Source organism: Palaemon carinicauda, chromosome 13 (assembly GCF_036898095.1).
Source record: "Palaemon carinicauda isolate YSFRI2023 chromosome 13, ASM3689809v2, whole genome shotgun sequence".
NCBI classification, from domain to species: domain Eukaryota; kingdom Metazoa; phylum Arthropoda; class Malacostraca; order Decapoda; family Palaemonidae; genus Palaemon; species Palaemon carinicauda.
In genome coordinates, this window is record NC_090737.1 from 35,799,378 (window position 1) to 35,826,877 (window position 27,500).

At 45.9% G+C, this 27,500-nt stretch overlaps 1 protein-coding gene across 1 annotated transcript in view; it reads right to left on the bottom strand.

Moving 5' to 3' along the window:
- The window catches only part of LOC137652281 (rifampicin phosphotransferase-like), a 455,498-nt gene extending 428,245 nt beyond the window's left edge, over window positions 1-27,253 (bottom strand). Inside the window, exons 1-2 of the mRNA XM_068385577.1 lie at window positions 26,975-27,253; window positions 6,939-7,006 (exon numbers count right to left, since the gene is read on the bottom strand). Of these exons, the coding sequence (XP_068241678.1) occupies window positions 6,939-6,975 (37 nt within the window). The 5' untranslated portion in view covers window positions 6,976-7,006; window positions 26,975-27,253. The remainder of the gene's footprint in view (window positions 1-6,938; window positions 7,007-26,974) is intronic.
- Window positions 27,254-27,500: the final 247 nt, after the last annotated feature.

The window sequence follows — 27,500 nt, forward strand, 5'->3', positions numbered from 1 at the left end:
AAAAAAAAAAAAGATACACAAGACTCCGCGAAACTAAAATAAAAAAAAAGAACAAAGTATGAAACAGATCCCAAAGAAATTCATGAAGAAAAGAACAGTGTTGGGATAGAGGGAAGAGGACCAGGAACATCTGAAGAATCTCAAGAAAACGTCGATCGTGTAAGAGAAGCCTTAATGAAACACGTTTCATAAAAAGAAAAAAAAGTTTCATAAAAATGAAACACGTTTCATGAAAAGAAAAAAAAGTTTCATAAAAATGAAACACGTTTCATAAAAAGAAAAAAAAGTTTCATAAAAATGAAACACGTTTCATAAGAATGAAACACGTTTCATAAGAATGAAACACGTTTCATACGAATGAAACACGTTTCATACGAATGAAACTCGTTTCATACGAATGAAACACGTTTCATAAGAATGAAACACGTTTCATAAGAATGAAACACGTTTCATAAGAATGAAACACGTTTCATAAGAATGAAACACGTTTCATAAGAATGAAACACGTTTCATAAGAATGAAACACGTTTCATAAAAAATTAAACGCGTTTCATAAAAAATTAAACGCGTTTCATAAGAATGAAACACGTTTCATAAGAATGAAACACGTTTCATAAGAATGAAACGCGTTTCATAAGAATGAAATACGTTTCATAAAAATGGAACATGTTCAATCATTTAGAACGTTTAGAGAGTTTTATATGATCTTGTCTAACTTATTCTTGAATTTGTTTACCGTGTTACTGTTAACTACATCCGAGAGAGAGAGAGAGAGAGAGAGAGAGAGAGAGAGAGAGAGAGAGAGAATTAGTTTATAAGTTTAGAGATTTTATGATCTTCTCTAACTTACTCTTGAATTAGTTTACCGTTACTGTTCACTTCATGAGAGAGAGAGAGAGAGAGAGAGAGAGAGAGAGAGAGATACAAGGCTTTTGAATGTCAAAAAGACTTTTTACTTTATCCGTGGCTACTCCATTTGCTTTTGGATAGAGCGAATTCGTTTGTTAAGAGCTTTTATGATCATGTCTAACTAATTCTTGAGAGAGAGAGAGAGAGAGAGAGAGAGAGAGAGAGAGAGAGAGAGAGAGAGTTGAGTGGCAACAGGAGCTTGTCCAAAAGCAAGAATGCATCTTGAAAATATGAATGCTTGGCCACTCACTGTCGAAGATAACGCAAGAGGCACAAAAGCAATAACCAACTGTAACAGCGTCACTAGAGCGGTTAACCGCTAACGGTTTGCTTTAAGACAAAAGCTGAATGAAAAAAAATCACCTTCCACAGCTTTCTTTTGTTCTATTGTTTGAAAAAATCCTGGCTGAATAGAAAAAAAAAATATTCAGGCAAACCTCATCAAAAATAAGTCGATAAGCAATCATAATTTTAGCTTCCTGCTGCATTGGCTATTGAGTTGCCAGGGGAGACGTGGGTCGTTTAAAAAAAATATATATATATATACATATATATATATATATATATATGTATATATACATGTATATATGCATACACACACACACATATATATATATATATATATATATATATATATATATATATATATATATATATATATATATATATACAGTGAGCCCTCGCTACTTCGCGGTTCGACCATTGCGGATTCACCACTTCGCGGATTTTTTTCATAACTCATATATATAAACATATCGCGGATTTTCCGGAAATTTCGAAAATACCGCGATATATGAAGACCCCAAATACGATATTTCGTTACCTGTAATTCCATTAATACTGTAATTAGTAATATCTGCTCTTACTGCTGGTTCATTGCATTACATATGACATATAATTCAGTACAGAAAGAAATAAAATACGAAAAGAGAATGTGATCATGCGATAATTCAGTATACAGTACGTAGTAAAATTAAATCGAACATGAAACGCAAATCAGATGCAGTCATACCGTATCAGAATGGTGTAAGGCTGCTGATGGCTACTACTGTACTACAAATGTAATGGATGTGCATCTTTTTCATGAATCTTTTGTATGTATACGTACGTAGTACTGCATCCAATAATATTCTGTTGCAAAAATCACATCTCGAATAAGCGTACATATCCTACAACAAAACAAGCGTAAAATAGCGTACGTAAAGCTGTACTGTATACGTAGGGTACCTTGTATTTGAATTGGTAACTACTACGTAGCATATAAGACGGATTGTGATTGGTTCAAGCGCTGATAGATGACAAATCAGAACCAAAGTTTTGTAATCTAGCCTGTGATTGGTCTTTTGACCACTTCTCCAACCTCCAGCATCTTTTCGCGGCCACTTCATTCACCGCTCTCTCGCCGTGTAGATGCTGCTACGTTATTGTGAACTTTAATCTGTGCTGTGCGTGACTGATTTAAGTTGAACTTTTTGTTGAACTTTCTGTTTAACCCCTACTGTACAATGGCTCCCAAGCATTCTGCTTCTGCTAAGGCTGGTAGTGAGCCTAAACGCCACCGAAGGATGATGACGATTGCTGAGAAGGTGACGCTTCTCGATATGTTAAAAGAAGGCAGAAGTTACGCGGCCGCAGCCCGCCATTTTGGAGTGAACGAATCCACCGTTCGCTACATCAAGAAGGACGAGCCGAACATTAGAAAGACGGCTACCATCACCTTTAGCAGATCAGCGAAGCGAGTCATTACCACGCGTAATAAAACGATTGTATGCATGGAAGGTGCTTTAGCAGTCTGGATTGCCGACTGCCGGAAGAAGAACATAGCCTTGGATACGAACACCATCCGAACCAAGGCTTTGAGCTTGTATGAGAATTTTGCGGCAAAGGAACCTCAAGACGACAATGGTGACCATGCTGAAGAAGAAGATGATGTAGATGAACCTCAACCAGGGACATCCACTGATTCCCAGCCTCAGAAACAACGTTTTTCCGCCAGCAAAGAATGGTTCGGCCTGAAAAGCGTTTCACTGCATGGCGAGGCTGCTTCCGCTGACACTGCCGCTGCTGAAACTTACGCGAACGAGACGTTCAAGAACATTATCGCTGAAGGTGGATACAAGCCGGAACAAGTGTTTAATATGGATGAGACCGGCTTGTTTTGGAAGAGAATGCCGTCGCGAACTTTCCTGTTCAAAGAAGCCAAAGCCTCTGGCTTTAAAGCGTTCAAAGATCGCGTAACCCTCGTGATGTGTGGCAATGCTGCTGGATTTTTGCTAAAGCCGGGGCTTATTTACAAGTCGAAAAATCCTCGCGCTTTGAAAAATAAAAATAAGAATCTCCTTCCCGTGTACTGGATACATAATCAAAAAGCATGGATTACGAAGATGCTGACCTCCAACTGGTTCCACCAGTGTTTTATCCCGCAAGTCAGCAAATATCTCGTAGAGAAGGGCTTGCCATTTAAGATCCTTCTCCTTATGGATAACGCTGGTGGAAACGCAACTGACCTGTCGCATGAGGGCATTCAGGTTGAGTTCCTGCCACCCAACACCACGTCATTAATTCAACTGAGGGACCAGGGGGTTATCAGGGCGTTCAAGGCCCTCTACACGAAGAATACCTTGGCGGACCTCGTTGCGTGTGTATATGCTGCCCAAGAAGATGAAGATGAAAATTTCAATTTGAAGGCGTACTGGCGGAAGTACACAATAGCCATGTGCCTGCAGAACATTCAGAAGGCACTGCAAGAAATGAAACCTGCAACCGTTAATGCGAGCTGGAAGAAGTTGTGGCCCCAGATTGTTTACGACGACGAGGGATTTACACCGTCTGAAATTCAACACTCTGCAATACGCAAATCTGTGCAGCTGGCTGCGATAATTGGAGGTGACGGGTTTGGCGACATGACGACTGAAGACGTCGACGAGTTGTTGGACTGCCATTCCCAGCCGCTAACTGACGCAGACCTAGAAGACCTGACGAAATCGGCCAGTGAAGAAGACAGTGAAACGCAGGAAGAGACCCAAGAAAATGTCGAAGAAACGGGCTTAACATTAGAACGGCTTGCCAAGTTTTGCAACCATGCGAAGGAGTTGAAAGAAATGTTGCAAGAGTGGGACGAGGATATGGTTCGGTCTATGCAATTCTGCAACAAGATCGATGACGACATGACTCCCTACAGGATGCTCTTCGAGCGAAAAAAGAAACAGCGGCAGCAACTTCCGATCACAATGTTCTTCCAGCCTCGCAAAAAAGTGTCTCAGGAAGAAGTTGAAGAGGTGTCCCAGGAAAAGACACCTCCGTCTGAAGAGACGTAAAATACTATCATTGGCTGCACAGTAAAAGACATCATCAGCTTCATCATCATCATTTCTACTGTACAGCAAATTCATCGCCATCATCATTCAAGTTTTTCTTCAACTTCTTTCGTGGTGAGTACAGTAACAATCTTTATTTTTTACTTTAATATTCTAACATTATAATATTTGTGCCTGTTTTAGTTTAGTATGCATTAAGTTAAAGGGAAGGTTTTAAAAGTCTGAATATACATGTTATAACCTATCATATTTTTAGGTTTAAAATTTACATTTACTGTACGTACGTAAAACAACTCCTCTCTCTCTCTCTCTCTCTCTCTCTCTCTCTCTCTCTCTCTCTCTCTCTCTCTCTCTCTCTCGTAAATTGTTTTCCTGCTTTGCTACGTATGTACTGTATGATTTTATATAGATACAGTAAATAATATTTGTAATCACATATTTTCTAAAATCTTTTACTGTAATATCATTATTTATCACTTTCATCATGCGCGTTAAATGCCTTCGTTTGTTTACTGAGCGTGGTTGTTTACTGAGCGTACTTTATGACGATGTCGTTTCAGGCGGCGTCATAAAGAAAAACATTTCATTTGGAAGTCCTAAGAAAAATTAGGTAAAACATTGGTAATAACAAAATCAACATACTGTACTGAATAATCAATATAATCGATGCAAAAACTAACCTATACACAGATGTGTAAATGCGTTTGTTTCTTCATTATGATCAGAGATAAACGTAAACAAAACATTGGTTGCCATTTTTTATCGTGCTTTTTGGCGTGTTTAGGAAACGCATGATATAAAATCACCTTTAATATTTGTGCCTGTTGTAGTTTAGGGTACTGTAGTACATGCATTAAGTGTTCTGTACATTAAAGGGTAGTTTGTTAACAGTACTACGTACAAGGGAAGGTTTTAAAAGTCTGAATATACATGTTAAATAAATACGTAAATATGGTGTCACTAGTTCGCGGATTTTCACCTATCGCGGTCGGGTCTGAAACCTATCTACCGCGATAAACGAGGGCTCACTGTATATATATATATATATATATATATATATATATATATATATATATATATATATATATGTATACATTATATGTATAATATATAAATATATATATATAAATATATATATATATATATATATATATATGTATATATATATTATATACTGTATATACATATATATATAAAAATACACACACACACACACACATATATATATATATAGATAGATAGATAGATAGTACTGGTGGATAACTGACCCAAAAATTTAAACTAATTTTAAACCTTTAAATGTTACCGCCGACACGCTATATCATTCTTGAAAAATGTTGAAAATAATAGATGGAGGTTTTATGCAATGTTCTGCCAAACATATTTACACTACGTGCGTATCATATTCGAATAGCTGTGAAATTATACGAATAACTAAGAAATAATAAAAAAAACAATATTTTGAACACACACATCATTACAAGAAACAAATTTTGTTGATAAATAATTGTAGATATAAAATCCCGGTAAACAGACGAAATTTATTGAAAAATAATTGTAGATATAAAATCCCGGTAAACAAGAGACGAATTTTGTTGATAAATAATTGTGGATATAAAATCCCGGTAAACAGAGACGAAATTTATTGAAAAATAATTGTGGATATAAAATCCTGGTAAATAAGAGACGAATTTTGTTGATAAATAATTGTGGATATAAAATCCCGGTAAACAAGCGACGAAATTTGTTGATAAATAATTGTGGATATAAAATCCCGGTAAACAAGCGACGAAATTTGTTGATAAATAATTGTGGATATAAAATCCCGGTAAACAAGCGACGAAATTTGTTGATAAATAATTGTGGATATAAAATCCCGGTAAACAAGCGACGAAATTTGTTGATAAATAATTGTGGATATAAAATCCCGGTAAACAAGCGACGAAATTTGTTGATAAATAATTGTGGATATAAAATCCCGGTAAACAAGAGACGAAATTTGTTGATAAATAATTGTGGATATAAAATCCCGGTAAACAAGAGACGAAATTTGTTGATAAATAATTGTGGATATGAAATCCCGATAAACAAGAGACGAATCATGTTGATAAATAATTGTGGATATGAAATCCCGATAAACAAGAGACGAATCATGTTGATAAATAATTGTGAATATAAAATCACGGTAAACAAGAGACAAAATTTGTTGATAAATAATTGTGGATATAAAATCCTGGTAAACAAGAGACGAATATTGTTGGGAAATAATTCTAGATATAAAATCCCAGTAAACAAGAGACGAATTGTGTTGATAAATAATTGTCGACATAAAATCCCGGTAAACAAGGGACGAAATTTGTTGATAATTATAGATCTCATATACTGTAATTCCCGGTAAACCGATACGAATTTTGTTGATGAATAATTATTGATACAAAAATCCCAGTAAACTAGAGACGAATTTTGAGAAATAATTGTAAATAATTGTAGATATAAAATCCCGATAAACAAGAGACGAAATTTGTTGATAAATCATTGTATATATCATAAAATCCCGGTAAACAGAGACAAATTTTGTTGATAAATAATTATAGATATAAAGTCCAGGTAAACAAGAGACAAAATTTGTTGATAAATAATGGTAGATTTAAAATCCCAGTAAACAGGCAATGTAAATGTGGTAATACTAATAATAATAGTTCGAACACTCACCACCAGCCAGGAAAGCGATGGCTGTCCTCCAGTGCATTGGATGTAGCTCAGTTTACAAAACAGCATGCCTGTGAAATACAATACATTATAATAAAGCCTCGTTATGCAAAAAAAATCCAAACAAATACAAAAAAATCAATGAAAATTATTTAAATTTAAGCCTATTTTGACTTGGGACAAAAGTTACACATATAGGGATTTGGCAAGAAGAGCGTCAAGAGGATACGAATACTGTACATGTATCATACATGCAGGCTGTGTTACTCTTAATATTTACAAAACAGTTGGTAAGTGGGAATGCAGGGTTTTCTTATGGGAGAAAACACAGAAAAAGCAAAATCAAGGGATGCAAAGATTAATCACACCCACCTAACCTAACCTAAGGCACTGAATCATCCTTATCTACTTACTCAGGAGACATAGTCCCAGGTTACCCCCAACAATATCTTAAAATCAGCTACTATGTAATTAGCTCAACCAAATTACTGTACCTTCACATTATTCAGAACAAGAAGTCCAAAATGATAAAACATAATTCTATACCCTCCCTTGGTTTAAACTGTAATATTACCCATTCCACTAACTACTTTGCCCATAGAGTATGTAATACTGTATAACTGAAATATCGAGAGGGATGGAAAACAAAGTATTTTTTCACATACCATGTTATTTGACATCTATGCTTAAATGACTTGATTACTAACATTCAGCTCTCATGCTTGTGAAATCATAAATACTTATCTAACCTTGGAGTATATTATTCAAGACAATAAAGGAACAGTGAATCTTGGCCTCGAGGAAGAAACATTGTTATAAGAATAACACCGTCTAGATATAAGAAAAAACAAGTATTCATATCCTCGACACTTTTCTCAGAATCTCTTTCTTATACTCTACAGTATGTAACTTTAGTCGGAAACATACAGTTTCCCTTAAAAATATTTTTAGTTAGCCCTTTTTCCTTAGCACTAGAACCTCTATGCTATGAGCAATCATGTCCAAATGACCAAATAGTGCCTTCTGTCATGTCCAAATGATCAATCAGGGCCTTCTGTCATGTCAAAATTACCAAATAGTGCCTTCTGTTATGTCCAAATGACCACTCAGGGCCTTCTGCCATGTCAAAAATGACAAATTCGAAGATAATTTGTATTTTTCCTAACCATACAAACCTTAGCTATTTACATTGGGTTTACCTTTTAGCGTAGCTGAAATGGCGAGCCATTAGAATTTAACGAGGGTGTATTACCCCCGCGCTAGTTAGCGGGGGGGTAGGGGAGTGGTAGCTAGCTACCCCTCCCCCCCCTCACACACCGGTGAAGCTCACTTTCACTTAGAGGTAGGACTTGTCTTGGGGGACAGGGCTGGCGGGCAAATATGTGTAAATAGCTAAGGTTTGTATGGTTAGGAAAAATACAAATTATCTTTGAATTTGTCATTTGTTCCGTAACCGAAATACAAACCACGCTATTTACATTGGGTGACTTACCCCTTAGGTAGGATGGAAAGTCCTCAGCCATACTGGCTTTGGCTTTACCCGGGGACTCAGAATCCGAGTGAGTCGCACTCGAGAAAAGGAGTCCCTGCACCTCACAAGTTCCTTGCTCCGCAAGGAACCGTGTGGCGGAACCGTGTGGCCTACATAAGCTTGTGTGTGAAGGAAGAAGTGTGACCCGTCCTAGGCAGTTGACCTGGAGTTCCAGAAGGAACTCTGGGTTAGGACGTTCCCAATACCACCTCGTCAGGGTATGGGGGACGCGACAGTATTGACTCAATACTCGGAACACAAGGAAGCATGGTTTACCTGCAGAGGTTCGAGGTCAGCTATGCAGAGACCAGGATGCTGCTTCCCCGTAGAGGGGATGATGAAGAAAGAAGTAAGGGCCAGACATAATTCTTTCGTTCATGCAGACTAAAACCTGATAACAATGCCCTCAACCTTCTGCTACCTGTCCAAAAAGGAGCCTGAGGTTAGACCAGCTGTTGTGTAGCCACCACAGAGCGATAGAAAACGTATCGAAACTCCTGTGGGTCACGCCCTGCAGGAAGCGGGCTGCGAAGGTCATTAGACGCTTCCAGACTCCAGCTTGTAGCACCTGCGTCACAGAGTAGTATTACTCGAAGGCGAGGGACGTTGCGATGTATCCGACATCGTGCTGTAGGGCGACGTGACGGGGGAGGGTCTGGAGACAGGTCGAGATGAATGTCCTTGAGTCCAAGCTGAAGAGGTATACTGGTGACCCTCCCCCGTGTCCTTCTGGTGCTCCCAAACCGGCTGCAACTGAGGACAAACTGCAGCTGTTCCCAAAGCTAACCTCTCGATTCCTTTACTGGCAAGAAAGAGAAAGTCTTGGGACATCAGATACAGAATGGTGACTCGAAATCTTGAAGGAATTGGACCGAAGGGCCGGGACCCAAAGATTCTGAGTCTAGCCAACAACTCAGGAGCAAACCTGAATGTTGCCTTCCCCCATTCCTTAGAAAGGGTGGAGTCGTACGAGACCAAGAAGATTGCTTACACACTGGCCGCGGCCAGAGTGAGCAGGAGACCCAAGACGGAATACGATTAGAGGCCTAACGTAAAGGGTCTTGAGAAGATCTCTTAAGGGACTAAAAAGTCCGAGCCATGCTCCAAGTTGTAGGTCTCACTCCGACTAGGGCAGGGACGTTCGCAGCTTCGCATGAGCGAGGAAAGGTCCAGCGGGAAGGAAAAAGTTATTCCTTTAAGCCTGAAGGTCAGGGAAAGGCTGAGCGACAGGCTTCATTGCCGAGAGCGGAAAGGAGTTTCCTCCCGCCGAAAGGCAATAAGATCGTTATTGCTGGAGAAGAGGCCTCAAGGGAAGAGGTATATCTCCCACGACACCAACCACCGAAGACTCTTCACTTTGCCTGGAAGACCCCTGCGGAAGACTATCGCAGATGACGCGACCTCCGTCCCGCGACTGTAGCGGGTTGTCTCTTCTTGAGGAGGAGACGTAGTGTCTCCAGGCATGAAGCCGAAGCGACGCCCCGGCTTGTGAAAGATGTTGCAGTGTGGTTGTTTGAGTAGCCTGTGCCGTGGGAGAAGCTCCCCCGGGAGTTCCGTCCCGGGAAAGCAGAGGGTCCGGAAAACGTTCTGCGCATAGTCCCAGTGGAGCTCTCAGGGCCATTGAAAGGTTGACAGACAACCTGGTCTTGTTGAGACCCATTCTCAACAGACAACAAAGGAGGGAAGACGCAGGCGTCGATGTTGTCCCACCATCACCGGAATGCATCTTGCCAGAGTCTCGGGGTCTGAGACTGGGGGGAAGAACAGCGGAAGCTTGAGGTTCCAAGCTGTCGCGATCAGGTCCCCCAGACCAGGACTTGCTGGTTACTCAAGGCCAAAGACCCCCAGGTACACTCTCTCTACGAGGCTCTGCTCGGATAGTCGGAGAGAACATTCCTCTGCCTGGAATGAGAGAGCCGATGGTGGTATTGAGAGTATCTCAATCATCTCGGTATCTCTACTGCAAGATGTGGAGGGGTGAAAATGAGTCCCCTGCTGGTTGGAACACGCCAGAATCATGAAGTCGACGCGCACGGAGCGACTCGTCAGGAGCTGTAGGATCTGTAGAGGGGCCAGACTACGGCCCCTAAGCCTGCCTGAATGATGGAGAGGTATCCTTCAGGTCCTGACCATAGGCCTGGGCCGGATCATGCCCCCCCCCACCCACTTTTCTTTGACGAGTCCGAGAACAGCATAAAAAATGTGGGGAAAGGACGAGAATATCCACTCCCATCAAGAGGTTCCATAGGTCAACACCCATTGCAGGTCTAATCGTTTCGCTGGTCCCATAGGAGCCAGAAAGTCCGGTTAATCGTTGCTTTGAAACCACCGGAACTTGGACCGCCCCATATGGAACTTATCCTGAGGCGACCGTTCGGAACTATAGACGGGTCAATGAGGAAAAGAGAACTAGGAAACATTCCAAGGTAGGGCTTAAAGCTCTGCTTGACTGAGAACAGGTACTGCGACTCTCCTCAGCCTTGCCACAGTCAACTGAAGGGAAGGCTCGGAGGAGGTGGCAACAGAATCTGGCGTCCCCAGGTGGTCACCCATCCAAGTATCGACCAGAACGGACGTTGCATAACCTCTGCTGGCCGGACGAGAAGCGGGGTTTCCAACGTGGTAAGGCCGTTGACTCAATATCATGGCTAGATACTCCAGATGATGAGGCCGAAGAAGAGAAGGCTCCTAGCAAAATACCATGAACCCCCACTCATGGTAAGCATCCGGAAGCTTGTCCCGGCGCTGAAGAAGGTCGAACCCGACCTACCAGAGTTGACCAGACCTCCAAAAGGCGAAGGAGGAGGAAGCCTGCACCTGAGTGGCCATGAAGAAAGCAGGGAGAGTTCTCTGGGGAAAAAAACCTGCGATGTCACAGCGGGATCGCCCCACTGCATCTTAAGCAGGAATACCTGCAGTCTAAGCTGAATTCCACGAGCTTCCTGGAACATGGATGGAATGGAAACTGAAAATACCCGTCCTTCCGATCCAGGGCCTAAGGAGTCCTGTCGCCTCGTTACCAGTCTGATCGATTCTGCTGTTCCACGCTGGACGAAGTTTGTTCGACAAACTTGATCAGGGCTGAGAGGTCGACTACGGAACTCCCGTCTCAGATACTTCCTATAAGAAAGGATCGACTGAAGAAGGCGGGGGTGAAGCCGTCGATGATCCTATGGAGGACCTTCTCCTAAGGCATGGATCATTCTGCCCAAACGGGCAAACTCTTGCCGACCCTATGGCATAGAGGTTCAGAGACACTGAATTCGCTGACAGAGACGGCAGGCGCGATATCCTTGGCTGATCACAGAGATCGTGCAGGAATGGGCATCGGGAAGCTGTCATCCGGATGAGTAACCTTAGGCATCCTCCCAGCGTGAAACCTGCAAGGGGGGGGGTGCCAATCCTAGAGTTCGTGAACTCTACCGCTCCCTCTAGGACTATGCCCCCCCCCCCCCCCCCCCGGGAGAGCCTCCCGTGCCATCTGTTCCTGACAGGAGGGAACTGCAATTGGACACCTTGTCTCAGTTGTCGTAGCCGGTCCCATAACTTAGGCCGACGTGGCTGAAAGAAAGAGGCGCTGGAGCCCTAAAGGGTCTGGAAGAAAGCGCCTTGGAGGAGTGAAAACGGAAGTCGACTTCCTCCGCACAGCCGCTGTCTATGTCTCTGTTCTTGGGCACAAACAAACTCTTCTCAAGGATGGAAGGGTGTCTGAGGTTGTCGACATCCAAGGATGAGACACCCGAAAGGAAGCCCTCGGTCATTGCATCCAGATGGTCCAACATCGAGCTTGCCCGCAAGTTCGATACTTGACGACGAAACGCCAAAGTGCTTGAGCCCGAGAGGAGGAAAGTACCCATGACCTTCCTGTAGCTTCCTTGAACCAAACCTCGGGCCGTAACCAAGGAGGGAAAGGACCTGGTAAGCCCCTTTCACGAGATGGAGAAGAGGAAGGGGTAAACAGTCCCCCCTTGGCCGATGAAGAAATCTCGAAAGGAAAGCCCCCCGCCAAAAACCCTTCCAGGGAATGACGGGGATGGGCCAACCCAGGTTCTGGAAAGAAGAATGTTGCTCAGACCTCCCTGAAGATTCTTCTTATTCTTGCATGTGCCATGCTCTGCGTTTACGGGGTGAGGCCGTGTTCTGGAAATACGCTCCAGAAGACTCGCCAGGCTGGCCATGCTGCGAAAACCCCAATGGGAATCGCGGTCGCAATCACCCTGGAGCTCGCGCGACGGTAAATCAATGATTTGCGCGTGGGCGAACGTGGAAGCGCCCATGCGCGGGCACGCAGGAACGCAAACGAAGGTGAGAAAAGGAGCGCAGAAGGAGGGCGAGCGAGGTAGGAAGGGCGAGAGCTGGTGGCCGGCGAGCGATAACCCATAGGCGAGCGATGGATACTGCAAGAATTAAGTCGACGTTAGCGCGAAGAAACACCGTCGGCCCGCGCGACGGAACCCCGTCGGCCCGCGCGACGGAACCCCGTCGGCCCGCGCGACGGAACCCCGTCGGCCCGCGCGACGGAACCCCGTCGGCCCGCGCGACGGAACCCCGTCGGCCCGCGCGACGGAACCCCGTCGGCCCGCGCGACGGAACCCCGTCGGCCCGCGCGACGGAACCCCGTCGGCCCGCGCGACGGAACCCCGTCGGCCCGCGCGACGGAACCCCGTCGGCCCGCGCGACGGAACCCCGTCGGCCCGCGCGACGGAACCCCGTCGGCCCGCGCGACGGAACCCCGTCGGCCCGCGCGACGGAACCCCGTCGGCCCGCGCGACGGAACCCCGTCGGCCCGCGCGACGGAACCCCGTCGGCCCGCGCGACGGAACCCCGTCGGCCCGCGCGACGGAACCCCGTCGGCCCGCGCGACGGAACCCCGTCGGCCCGCGCGACGGAACCCCGTCGGCCCGCGCGACGGAACCCCGTCGGCCCGCGCGACGGAACCCCGTCGGCCCGCGCGACGGAACCCCGTCGGCCCGCGCGACGGAACCCCGTCGGCCCGCGCGACGGAACCCCGTCGGCCCGCGCGACGGAACCCCGTCGGCCCGCGCGACGGAACCCCGTCGGCCCGCGCGACGGAACCCCGTCGCGGGGTTCCGCGCGACGGAACCCCGTCCGTCCGCGCGACGGAACCCCGTCCGTCCGCGCGACGGAACCCCGTCCGTCCGCGCGACGGAACCCCGTCCGTCCGCGCGACGGAACCCCGTCCGTCCGCGCGACGGAACCCCGTCGGTCCGCGCGACGGAACCCCGTCGGTCCGCGCGACGGAACCCCGTCGGTCCGCGCGACGGAACCCCCTCCGTCCGCGCGACGGAACCCCCTCCGTCCGCGCGACGGAACCCCGTCCGTCCGCGCGACGGAACCCCGTCCGTCCGCGCGACGGAACCCCGTCCGTCCGCGCGACGGAACCCCGTCCGTCCGCGCGACGGAACCCCGTCCGTCCGCGCGACGGAACCCCGTCCGTCCGCGCGACGGAACCCCGTCCGTCCGCGCGACGGAACCCCGTCCGTCCGCGCGACGGAACCCCGTCCGTCCGCGCGACGGAACCCCGTCCGTCCGCGCGACGGAACCCCGTCCGTCCGCGCGACGGAACCCCGTCCGTCCGCGCGACGGAACCCCGTCCGTCCGCGCGACGGAACCCCGTCCGTCCGCGCGACGGAACCCCGTCCGTCCGCGCGACGGAACCCCGTCTGTCCGCGCGATAGAATACCGTCGGTTCGCGCGCGGGCGAATATTGGAGAGCATGTGCGCGGTCGCGCCTGAGCGTAGGCGTGCGGGCACGTGGGCGTGCGGTCGCGCGGGCACGTGGGCGCGCGGGTGAGCACAGGCGGTCGGGAGACCAATGACGCGTAGGCGGGCGATGGCGAGTTGACGAGCGATGGCGCGTTCTGGCGCGATAGCCCGTAGGCAAGTGAAGGCGCGTTGGCAAGCGATGGCTCGTCGGCAAGCGATGGCGCCGTTGGCGAGCTGTGGTGCGTTAACAAAACGCTAGCGCGCAGGTGAAGAATCGCGCGGGCGCGTAGGCGATTGCCAACGCGAGAGAGACTAGTGAGGGTTAGCGCGCATCGCACTAACAGAGGGCGCGCATCGCGCTAACAGAAGGCGCGCAGGTGCATCAGGAAGGTGAGCGCTGAAGCAAGCTGTTAATCAGGCGATCCTAGACGGTCAGAAAACCGTTGGCGCCCATTGGTGCGTGGCAAAAAATGGCGCGCAGATGTGCGCTGGCGATTGAAGAAAGCTGGCCCACTTAAGGACAGAAGTAAAGGTGAGCGCTGGCGAGCAGGAGTAAGATCTACGGCAAGACTAAGCTACCGGAGATCGTGGTCCACAGCGGGCGAGCGCTAGATCGCTACTGATGGTGGTCAGGGGAACTGACACGCGTGGCAGATCGATGGCAATCGTTGACGCGTAGGAGATCGCTGACGAGCAGGTGAACGTTGACGCGTCTAAGGTCGCTGGCGAGCTGGTGATCGCTGGCGAGCAGAAGGCAACGCGTGGAAGCCTGTGCGTAGAAGAAGAGTCCTTGACCCAGACCTGAACCGAAGTTCTAGATCGCGAGGGAGAACGTGGGCGTACAGGGCGTGTAACAGGAACCAACAGGAACAGCAGAGATGATCATCATGAGAGCGCTGATGAACAGGAGAGCGCTGACGAACAGGAGAGCGCTGGCGAACAGGAGAGCGCTGGCGAACAGGAGAGCGCTGGCGAACAGGAGAGCGCTAGCGATCAGGAAAGCGTTGATGAGCAGGAGAGCGCCTGTGCTCTAACACTGAGCAGGAGCAGGAGAGCGCCTGTGCGCTAACACTGAGCAGGAGAGAACACAGCAGACGGGCGCGCAGGGGAACCCTGACACGCAAGGGAAGAACCCCCGTGGGAGGCAACCCTTTGCCCCGAAGGGATCGTTGTCCGTCGGGAGACTGATGTCCGTCGGAAGAACGTTGTCTGTCCGCCGGGAGACTCCGTCGGGAAGACCGTTGTACGTCGGGAAGACCGTTGCCCGTCGGAAGACGAGGTCAAACTGCTGTTTATCTGCACCAGGTGGAAGATCAAGAAGGAGGAGTTGAAGGCTGCATACGGATTTTCAAAAAGGCACCTCTTAGCACCCTTATAGGGAGATGAGAGGCCCTTACGACGAGGCGGACGGTGAGCATTACGGCGAAGGAGGCCAACAGCAACAGCAGCAGAAGAATCCTCCGAAGAGGAGTCTCTATGAGTGTACTCTCTCGCGAACAAAAGAGAAACACTTCGTAGAAGAGACTGGTCTGCCAGTTACCTAAAAGGAGCAATCCTCCGAAGAGGGGCTCCTGCAGTTGCCCAGCCCCTTGAGCGAAACTGCAGGTGCGACCGCTCAGCACCAAGAGCTTAGTCGCACGAAAAAAAAAAAGGCAAGAGAAGAAACCCCCAAAAGGGGAAAAACTCAAGCCTGGACAGGAAAAACTTCCCTCGGAAGGAAAGTTACCCGCCCAAGGAGGCAAGCCTCCTGAGAGTTCTAAAATGAACTGGAGAGCTGTCAATCGTCACGGGAGTACTTCCAGTAGAAGGAGACACGCCCCTGATGAAAATACAAGGGGGGAGGCAGCAACAGCCGAATCCCCAGGCCTCAACAAGACAGCTCACACCGTTGCCATATTACAGAAACGAACTAGATCGGTAACTGTAAAAAGATAAAACAAAAATCATTAGTACACATTCATTCCCCCGGGAAGGCTCCGAAGAGGAATCCCGAGGGAAAGGAAACAAGAATTACACAACAGGCACGTGCCCTCACAACCACTTACACTCACGGAAGGAGAGCTGTAACCAAAACAGAATTATAACAATTATAATTATGAAACTATGTAATTACGTAATTTAAAAATGAATGAACACTAAAGAAAGAACGAAAACCCCGAAAGGAATCGTTCTACAAGCTGAAAAATTAACAGCTACAATTAGATTCATAAACTAATTGAGATAAACGTGTGGCGTAGCAACCCCCCCACACGGAAAGGAAGCTACAAGGGCGTAGTAACACGTAGAAAAAGGGTGAACGACCTCAAGAGAGAGAGAGAGAGAGAGAGAAAGACTGAAGTCAAACTCGATCGCAACCCATAAAATTACGCCGTGGTGGCCTAACTGCCGTGGACTCCACGTAGATATCGTACACTACACACACAACTCTGAAAAGGAAACTTGCTGATTTCTATACTCAAATATATATACAAACATGAAAACATGTTTACATATATATTGAGAAAAGAAAAGTAAGCGATTAAGTAAAGACAAAACAAACAATGGCTGCCAAGAGAGGACCAAGACAGAGACGTCTGTCGCAGTCCGAGCCAAAAGTGAAAGTGAGCATTCATCTGTGTGTGAGGGGGGGGGGAGGGGTAGCTAGCTACCACTCCCCTACCTAGCGCGGGGGTAATACACCCTCGTTAAATTCTAATGGCTCGCCATTTCAGCTGCGCTAAAAGGTAAACCCAATGTAAATAGTGTGGTTTGTATTTCGGTTACGGAACAATTATTATTTTGAAATTTGAATGGAAACATCTTTAAGACAGTTACAAGGAATCAACCCCTGTTATCGCAGGGGTTAAGTACTGTACCGAGAAGCCCACAACGAGCGAAGAACTGTGTATTATTGATGCCTGAGGACAAATCGTCTCATAACCACCACAAAAATAACCACTGCATATAAGCGGTCAAACAAGACCGTAAATAACTCGCTGTACTATACTACATTGTTTTCACGAAATTTCTATCACAGTATTGCTGTTTACATCACTTTACAACTGTAATTTTACATTTTCATGTATGACATAGATTCAGTACAAGGTAATCCGACTACTGTAATGACAGTTGAATCGTCACCATGCCACCCTACATATAAGTAACAACATAACACTGTAGTTCTTATTTACCAACACTCACTGATACTGTAGTGTATATTACTTTAATACTGTATATGTACTGTACTATCATTAAAGCATACCTTTAGCTAAGGTGAGACGATACATCACTTGTAAGTGATCGCTGTCTTAAGGTCACCTCAAAACCCTACCAGCTCATCACCTAATACGTAGCATGTATCAACATATAGTATGGTACGGTTGGCTCTTGGTCTTTGCTGAGATTAGGTAACGGAGACAAGCGCGACAATTGAAAATCTGCGAATGCTGGCTGACCTAAGGTGGGTCTACTCATAGCCTAGTAACTCACTGCGTATTGCCTATGCATAGTTGACTAATACACTAGGTAACCCACTGTACAGCACTATAATGTTGTTACATGAATTCTATTCCTGTAAAAGTATTGAATTACTATATGAACACACTTCAGTAACTTTACATAACTGTACAGTACTCGGTAAGACTACTGTACAAAGAACACGAGTCACTGCCGCAATTATATATACTGTAAATTCTGAAACAACAAAGTACTGTTATTCCTATCAAATAACACTCGCTGATACTGCAGTGTATATTACTGTAATATGTGTACAGTACTATCTTTATAGTACAGTTTAATTAGCTAAGGTAACACAACATATCACGAGTAAGTGATCACTGTTTTTGGCAGGTCGACTCATACCGTTCCATCTTGCCATACATGAAGCCTATACCTACATTATTGTACTGTATTGTAAAGTACAGTATTTTGTATACAGTACTGTAGTTAAAATAACATTACTTTCACATTAATATTAACAATGAAAGCAATGAGTAAAAGTAACAGTACAAACTCCACTAATCACTTTGTACAAGGTTCTATACAGTCCCATGTCATGAAGAATGATGCAACTCTTGGGGTGTTGTCTCTTTTGCATAATACATTTTTTAAAACTATGATATTTTCCTTATAAAATAAATTTTTGAATATACTTACCCGGTGAATATATAATAGCTGACGTCTCCGACGGCCCGACAGATCCAAAAACTCGCGAGCGATCGCCGTGAAGGTTGGGGTGTGCCCACCAGCGCCGACTATCGGCCAGATACCGCATATACTTGTCAACCACTCCAGTTCTTCTCAGTCCGCTGGGTCTCTATCGGGGAGGAAGGGAGGGCCTTTAATTTATATATTCACCGGGTAAGTATATTCAAAAATTTATTTTATAAGGAAAATATCATTTTTAAATATTAAACTTAGCCGGTGAATATATAATAGCTGATTCACACCCATGGTGGTGGGTAGAGACCAGTATTAATACAATAAAGGCGTATATGCTCAAGAGTTTTTTGACAAACTTTCATAAAAAACCAACTTAAGTATAGGTATAGGTACCTGGTAAGGAAGCTGACTCTGATGATTACTCTGCCTCATTAGTCCACTTTCCTCACGAAGCCCAGCCATCCTTCCAGGATGCTGAAAGACTTCCAGGAGCTGTTATATCCAGGGCGAACACCCCTATAACAGGACCTCATCAATACCCTTAATCTGGGCGCTCTCAAGAAACAACATTTGACCACCCGCCAAATCAAAAAAGGATGCGAAAGACTTCCTAGTCTTCCAAACAACCCAAGACAAGATTAAAAAACATTTCAAGAGAAGATTAAAAGGATATTGGGATTAAGGGAATGTAGTGGTAGAACCCTCACCCACTACTGCACTCGCTGCAACGAATGGACCCAGGGTGTAGCAGTCCTCATAAAGAGTCTGGACGTCTTTTAAGTAAAATGAAGCGAACACTGACTTGCTCCTCCTAAAGGTCGCGTCCATAATACTTCGAAGAGATCTGTTTTGCTTAAAAGCCACCGAAGTCGCTATTGCTCTCACTTCGTGAGTCTTGACCTTAAGCAAACAACGATCTTTCTCATTTAAATGAGAATGTGCTTCCCAGATTAAAAATCTAATAAAGTACGATAACGCATTTTTAGACATGGGCAATGAGGGCTTCTTAACGGAGCACCATAAGGCCTCAGAACCACCTCGTATAGGTTTAGTTCGAGCTAAGTAAAACTTGAGAGCTTTCACGGGGCACAGCACTCTTTCAACTTCATTTCCTACGATTTCTGACAGACTAGGTATTTCAAAGGATTTAGGCCAAGGACGAGAAGGCAGTTCGTTCTTGGCCAAAAATCCAAGCTGAAGAGAACATATAGCTTTATTCGTAGAGAAGCCGATGTTATTACTAAAGGCATGGATCTCACTGACCCTTTTAGCTGTAGCCAAGCTCACAAAAAAGAGTGTCTTGAGGGTGAGATCCTTCAGGGAGGCTGAATGTAATGGCTCAAACCTGTCTGACATCAGGAACTGCAGGACCACGTCCAAGTTCCAAGCAGGAGTTGACATACGACGCTCCTTAGAGGTCTCGAAAGACTTAAGGAGGTCTTGGAGATCTTTGTTATTTGACAGATCCAAGCCTCTATGTCTGAAAACAGAGGCCAACATGCTCCTGTAGCCTTTAATGGTGGGAGCAGAGAGGGAGCGAACATTTCTCAGATGCAGGAGAAAGTCCGCAATTTGCGCTACAGAGGTACTGGAAGAGGAAATAGAGGAGGACTTGCACCACTCTCTAAATACCTCCCACTTCGACTGGTAGACCTTGATAGTAGATGATCTCCTAGCCCTCGCGATCGCTCTGGCTGCCTCCTTCGAAAAGCCTCGAGCTTTTGAGAGTCTTTAGATAGTCTGAAGGCAGTCAGACGAAGCGCGGGGAGGCTTTGATGAAGTCTCCTTACGTGCGGTTGCCGTAAGAGATCCATCCGTAAGGGCAGACTCCTTGGGACGTCTACCAGCCATTGAAGTACCTCTGTGAACCACTCTCTCGCGGGCCAGAGGGGGGCAACCAACGTCAACCTTGTCCCTTCGTGAGAGGCGAACTTCTGTAACACCTTGTTGACGATCTTGAACGGCGGAAATGCGTAAGCGTCCAGGTGAGACCAGTCCAACAGAAAGGCATCTATGTGGGCCGCCTCTGGATCTGGGACTGGAGAGCAATAGGTTGGGAGCCTTTTGGTCAGTGAGGTTGCAAAGAGGTCTATGGTGGGCTGACCCCAAGTCATCCAAAGACTCTTGCACACATCCTTGTGGAGGGTCCATTCTGTAGGGATCACCTGACCCTTCCGACTGAGACAGTCCGCCAAGACGTTCAATTTCCCTTGGACGAACCTCGTCAATAGTGAGATCCCTCGATCTTTTGACCAGATGAGGAGGTCCCTTGCGATGACGAACAGAGCGTGGGAGTGAGTGCCTCCTTGCTTGGAGATATACGCCAAGGCCGTGGTGTTGTCCGCATTCACTTCTACCACCTTGTTTCGAAGAAGACTCTCGAAACTTGTCAGAGCTAAGTGAACAGCCAACAGCTCCTTGCAGTTGATGTGAAGGCTTCTCTGCTCTGTCGTCCAAAGACCCGAACATTCCAGACTGTCCAGACTCGCTCCCCAACCCAAATCCGACGCGTCTGAAAATAACACGTGGTTTGGGTTCTTGACTGCTAGGGACAGACCTTCTCGAAGACGTATATTGCTGTCCCACCAGCTCAGGCAAGTCTTGACTGGTTCGGAGATCGGGATCGAGACCGCCTCCAAAGTTTTGTTCTTGTTCCAATGGGAGTCTAAATGGAACTGGAGAGGGCGAAGGTGAAGTCTCCCTAGAGAGATAAACTGTTCCAGGGATGATAGCGTCCCTAGGAGGCTCATCCAACTTCTCACAGAGCAAAGGTCTTTCTCTAGCATGAGACGGACTTTGAGCAAGGCTTGCTCTATCCTGGTGGCAGACGGAAAAGCCCGAAAAGCTAGACTCTGTATCTCCATCCCCAAATAGAGAATCGTTTGGGAGGGAGTCAGCTGAGACTTCTCTATGTTTACCAATAGGCCCAACTCCTTTGCAAGATCCAACGTCCATTGAAGGTCCTGCAGACAGCGATGACGGGACGACGCTCTGAGCAGCCAGTCGTCCAGGTACAGGGAGGCTCGAATCCCCGACAAATGTAGAAATTTTGCTACATTTCTCATGAGCCTCGTAAAAACAAGAGGAGCAGGGCTGAGGCCGAAGCACAGTGCTCAGTATTGGTACACCACATTCCTGTATACAAACCTCAGATACGGTTGAGAATCTGGGTGTATAGGAATGTGGAAGTACGCATCCTGCAGGTCGAGAGAGACCATCCAGTCTCCCTCTCTGACTGCTGCTAGGACGGACTTGGTGGTCTCCATCGTAAATTTTGTTTTGACAACAAAAACGTTGAGAGCACTGACATCCAGCACCGGCCTCCAACCTCCTGTATGCTTTGGAACTAGGAAGAGACGGTTGTAAAACCCCGGTGATTGAAGGTCCGAGACTTTCACCACCGCTCCCTTCTCTAGCAACTGAGACACCTGTAGCTGTAGTGCCTGTCTCTTTGACTCCTCTCGAAACCTGGGAGAGAGGTCTATAGGGACTTTTACCAGAGGAGGTCTCCGTACAAAAGGTATTTTGTACCCCTCCTTTAGCAACAAAACAGACTCCCGGTCTGCACCCCTCTTCTCCCAGGCCTGCCAGAAGTTGGTTAATCTGGCCCCTACCGCTGTCTGAGGACGTGGGCAGTCAGACTCTGCCACGGGAGGACTTAGATCCTCTCCTCTTACCTCTCTTACTATCGGCACGAGCGCCTCCCTTACTGGGAGCTCTGCCACGAAAGGGCGGGATAAACCTCGTCGCTGGAGTATCGAACTTAGGCCTAACGACATAAGAGGATGAAGAAGGAGCAGCCTTACGCGCTGACGTAGCCATCAAGTCATGGGTATCCTTTTGTACTAGCGACGCTGCGATATCCTTAATCAACTGCTGTGGGAATAAGGCAGATGATAACGGCGCAAAGAGTAGCTCCGACCTTTGACAGGGAGTTACTCCTGCAGACAGGAACGAACAAAGAGTCTCCCTCTTCTTAAGGACTCCTGCCGTAAACGTAGCAGCGAGCTCATTAGAGCCATCACGGATAGCTTTTCCATGCAGGACATAATTTGTACAGATACATCACGGTCGGCTGAAGAGATCTTCCTGCTCAAGGCTCCCAGCGACCAATCCAAAAAGTTAAAAACTTCAAAGGCCCTAAAGACCCCTTTGAGGAGATGATCAAGGTCCGAAGAGGACCAGCTAACTTTTGAGCGTCTCATGGCCAGACGACGGGGAGTCTACGAGGCTTGAGAAGTCTCCCTGGGCAGAGGCAGGAACTCCCAAGCCGAGAACTTCTCCCGTGTCATACCAGACGCTCGCTCGAGAAGCCAGTTTAAAAGGGGGAAAAGCAAAGGCTGTCTTCCCCAAACTCCTCCTGGTCATCAACCAGTCGCCTAGTAAACGCAAAGCTCTCTTAGAAGAGCGAGAGAGCACTAGCTTAGTAAATGATGGCGTCGAAGCAGCTAGGCCTAGCGTGAACTCTGACGGAGGCGAACGAGGAGCAGCAGTCACAAAATGGTCAGGAAAAAGTTCCTTAAAAATCAGCATGATCTTTTTAAAATCAAGAGAGGGCTGAGCAACTTTAGGCTCCTCTCCATCTGAAAAAGTCCCCAAAGGCATATCAGTTGGAAGGGGATCAGCGACTTCCTCATCCGACGGAACTTCGTCCGACAACTGCCGAGTCTCGTGATACGGAGAGACATGTCTAGGAGGCAACGCTTGACAGGCAATGTCAACAAGCAACGGAGCAGCAGCAACAGCTGAGGAAACAACGTCACGCCGCGGCTGAAAAGACTGAAAGTCTTGTGACTGACAAGCAACAACAGTTTGAGTTGAATGTCGCTCGACATCACGTCGAGACTGCATTGACTGCAGGGTCTGAGCAGGCAAAACAACTTCCGACTGCGGTGACAGACGCTCAACGTCACGGCGAGGCACCGGAGTTGGTCGGCGAACGTCAGTGCGGGACTGCGGTGGCAGCTGCTGAACGTCAGTCCGAGACTGTAGCAAGGGGGGTTCCACGTCACGTGACTGACGTGAAAGACGAGGAACACGACTAGCATCGCGTTTCAAAGCACTAGAAACGTTAGTACTAACATCAAACGGACGAGAAAACGCTCGTTTAGGCGGCTGAAGGCCAGAGTCACGTTCATCGCACTGGCGAACCGCAAGCAAAGGATCATCGTGAACCTGTCCATGCTCATAATCTTCCATAAGAGAAGAAAGCTTAGATTGCATGTCCCGCAGGACAACCCACTTCGGGTCAACGGGAGTTGGAACGGGCCGTGACGTCGGTAACGTCTGCGCTGGCAAAACATTGCCTCTACCGAGACCCTCGGACTCCGTGTTACGCTTTCGCTTAACAGGCGAACAGCCATCCGATGACTGCAAGTGGTCAGAGCTGTCCCAATGGCTACAGCCAGGACACTGGACCTGTCCTGAAGGGACTGACTTTCGCTTTAAGGGCCTAGATACCTTGCGCCAAGGTTTCTTATGCGATAAGTCGTCAGAGGACGAGGAGAACTTAGTCTCACCCGTCTTATGGTAAGGACGTTCTTGACGAGAAACGTCTGATACCAAAGAGGGAACGTCTGTACGCTGGTTTACACCTCTCGCCCCCTTAAGTCCTACGACATTACTTCTCCCTGGTGCATGGGAGCCTGAAAGAGGTCTCAGACTAGGGGAGCGACAAGCACGAACAGACGAACCCTCGGTCGCAACACTAAACACATTTTGCGCACTTATCACTTTATCACTTAGATTTTCTGCTTTACCACTTTTCAACAACTTTACATCGGACATTAACTGGTTACGGTCCGAGGCTAAGGACTCAACTTTCTCGCCTAAAGCTTGAATCGCTAAAAACATATCCCGCATAGACGGTTCATGAGTGCTAGCAGGGGATTCAGGAACAACCACTACAGGGGAAGGATTAGGTTCAGGGGCATGGGAGGAGGAAAATTCCAAAGATCTAGAGGAGCTTCTCCTCACCCTATCTCTTTCGAGCTTACGAGTATATTTTTCATACTCAAGCCATTCGAATTCCGACAAGACCATGCACTCCTCACACCGATCTCCTAATTGGCAGGATTTACCCCGGCAATTAGAACAAACAGTATGATTGTCGATAGAGGCCTTGGGAAGATGTTTGTTACATTCTCTCGCACACTTGCGATAAACAGGAGAAGGGTCAGCCATTTTGAACAACCAAAGAAAATCCAAGTCAAAGCCAAATTCATCAACAAGAAACACAAGCCAAAAAAAGGGTTTCAAGAGTTTTATTGAAGAAACACACCAACACAGCGAACGCCAATAAAACAACCAAAACAAAGTACTTCACCAATTCGGTAGAAAAACTCGATGTCAACAGCGAGCGGAACCAACTTGTCGGCAAGACCGACAGAGAAGAACTGGAGTGGTTGACAAGTATATGCGGTATCTGGCCGATAGTCGGCGCTGGTGGGCACACCCGCAACCTTCACGGCGATCGCTCGCGAGTTTTTGGATCTGTCGGGCCGTCGGAGACGTCAGCTATTATATATTCACCAGCTAAGTTTAATATTTAAAAACGGTATTTACAGCACAAATCACTACTGTACAGTACATACAAAATGTACTATTTACAAAGTAAGTTAAAGTGATGCTGGCACAGAGGACAGACGATGGGAGTGTGAGGCCAAGTCAGCAAGAGATGCGATATTGTGCCGTGCAGAAACAGCGGGAGGCATGCCGGGTGCAAAGCAGCAGTTTGAAATTGTTTGCTCCGCACAAGAGTACTTATCCCGAAACTGAGAATTGGTAATTTTATTTAATAGGTTATATGGTTCTCTGTATTGCAAATGACCAAATCGTCAAAGACCAAAGGCCGACTGTATTTCATATAGGCCTACAGTACTGTAGCCTACTGTAGAAACATTGTTAGTAGTTCTTTTTCAATGAATGTACAGTATTACATTACACAGTAAGAAATAGGATTAAAAATGATAATACAGTTCTGTGCAACACCACTTACCATTTACAAAGTTCTACACACTGCACTCTCGTGACACATGATGCAATCCTTAATTTGCAGTGGTAGCATTCAGCATTGAACATGAGGAGTACATTTATACATACTGTACTACTATATAGTACAGAAAAATTTTACGTAACTTGACACTTGTTGCTTGACAAACACTTATGGGAGATGCTGGGAGAATGAGAGCGTCCGCCAGAGAAGTGGCATTGTGCCGGAAGGGAAATGGCATGAAGGCCAGGTACAGTGCAAAGAAGCCTGAGATTCTGCGAATAATCAAAATTTTATGCAAAATATTAAGAGGATTTTAGTCTAGTACTGCGGAATATCGAAACCACGTTGACGGACGGCTGACTAAACACTGTCGGAAGTTTTGAATTGGTATCATCGTAAATCTAGGCGGTGCTATTGTTAATATTTACGGAAACCTTATCCTAACCTATATACGCTATCCCTTTCAAGAAAACTAGATTAGGATAATTCCATCCCCACCACCAGTAGACATTGGTCTGGATGAAATCTCCAAGAAAACAAGATGCAAGATATCTATATTGTGTTAGACAATATCCCTTATTTCACTTGTTCTCTCATTGTATGAGAGGTTAAATAAGGGAGGAAGGGTCCAAGATAGTGGTGAAGAGACGAGGGAACAACATTGTGAACGGAAAAAATAGTTTTTCTCTCTACTATAGTAATTAATATGATTTCACTGAATTTGACCTCCATTTCAACAGCATATAAACCAAAAACCAGTTAGATTGTCTAGGAACAGGGAGATATTTTAGAAATCTAATGGTCTATGCTCGACCGTGCGCTCGCTTCGCTTGCGGAAAAAGAAAAACATCAAGCACTTATGTACTGGCAAGTAGTAATGCTGAGCTGCGCATGCTAATCCCATTGATTATTATTTCTTAGATAATCAAGATTTTATATGCAGTGAAAGTGTCATTTTTAAAGAAAACAGACGTTTTACTACATGAAACACCTGTCTTATAGTAGAAAAGCTTTTTCTGTACATAACTATAATAAAACCCTGACTCTTTGCGAAGGCTCCTAGTTTATGTGAGGTAGATGTGGTTAGGTTAGGAGAAGTAGGTGTGGTTAGATTAAAAATGAATTTGGTCAAGTTAAACATGGGTGTGGTTCGGTTAGACAGTGTCCCTTATTTTACACATTTATTGTAGGCCTACTCCCCCTTCTAAAAACCAGGACTTTAATCTATGGAACACCATTATTGTTGTGTTCTTTAGGGGTGTCATGCATCTCTAAAACTAGTCATATACAGAAATGGTCAAATTCATTAAAATCATACTATATAAGGTAAGGCAAATATATCGATATATGAAAAAATCATCTGCTAGCTGACACTGTAAGTTTAGGCTACACCCCTTCCCCCTTCCTCAACATATCTTGCTAATTATTGCTTTCCCATAGTTTAAATAACCATCTAATTACTGTGCAAGAAGATGAAAACTGCAGGATTGCATTATTTTGGAGTAAATGGAGAGCGTGGCGTTGTAAACTATTACCCGTTTTTTTTTTTTTTTTTATGAATATGGCTTTGTTTATCTCACCAATAATAAAATTACCTCTAGGTCTGAAATTTGTAAAATTATAAGAAAAAGCTACAGTAGTTCTTACCTTAATGAGATAATAACGCTCATCACCACATGGGAGGCCAAGGTCCATGTAGGCTGAATCAATCACTTCTCGAAATACGAATAGGCCTAGTTTTGTCCCGATTTATCTGATCTCCTCTATAAGACGGTCTTCGATTGTCTTTATTTTCCACTGATGATCTTGCATTCAACTTCTCGCAAGCACAATTTCAACAATTAACTTGTCACGACTTGGCAATAAGTTAACAACGTTAAATGATGATCACCACAGAGAACGACTCCACAATAATACAGTATTCGTCTTCGTCTTCTTCTACTTTAAGTAGGAGATCTGGCTCAATTTTGGGAACCAATGCACTCCCCTGTAAATATAATATAAAATAAAACCTTAGATAAAATAAATGCAGGTTACAAAATTTTAATACATTTTATTCAAACAATATCCATGCTCCAACTTCCATTGATATTGTTTTTATAGTGAAAATATCTCACAAACTTTTTTTAAAAAAACGTTTACATTAATTTGTATTTAAAACATCCTGTGGTTT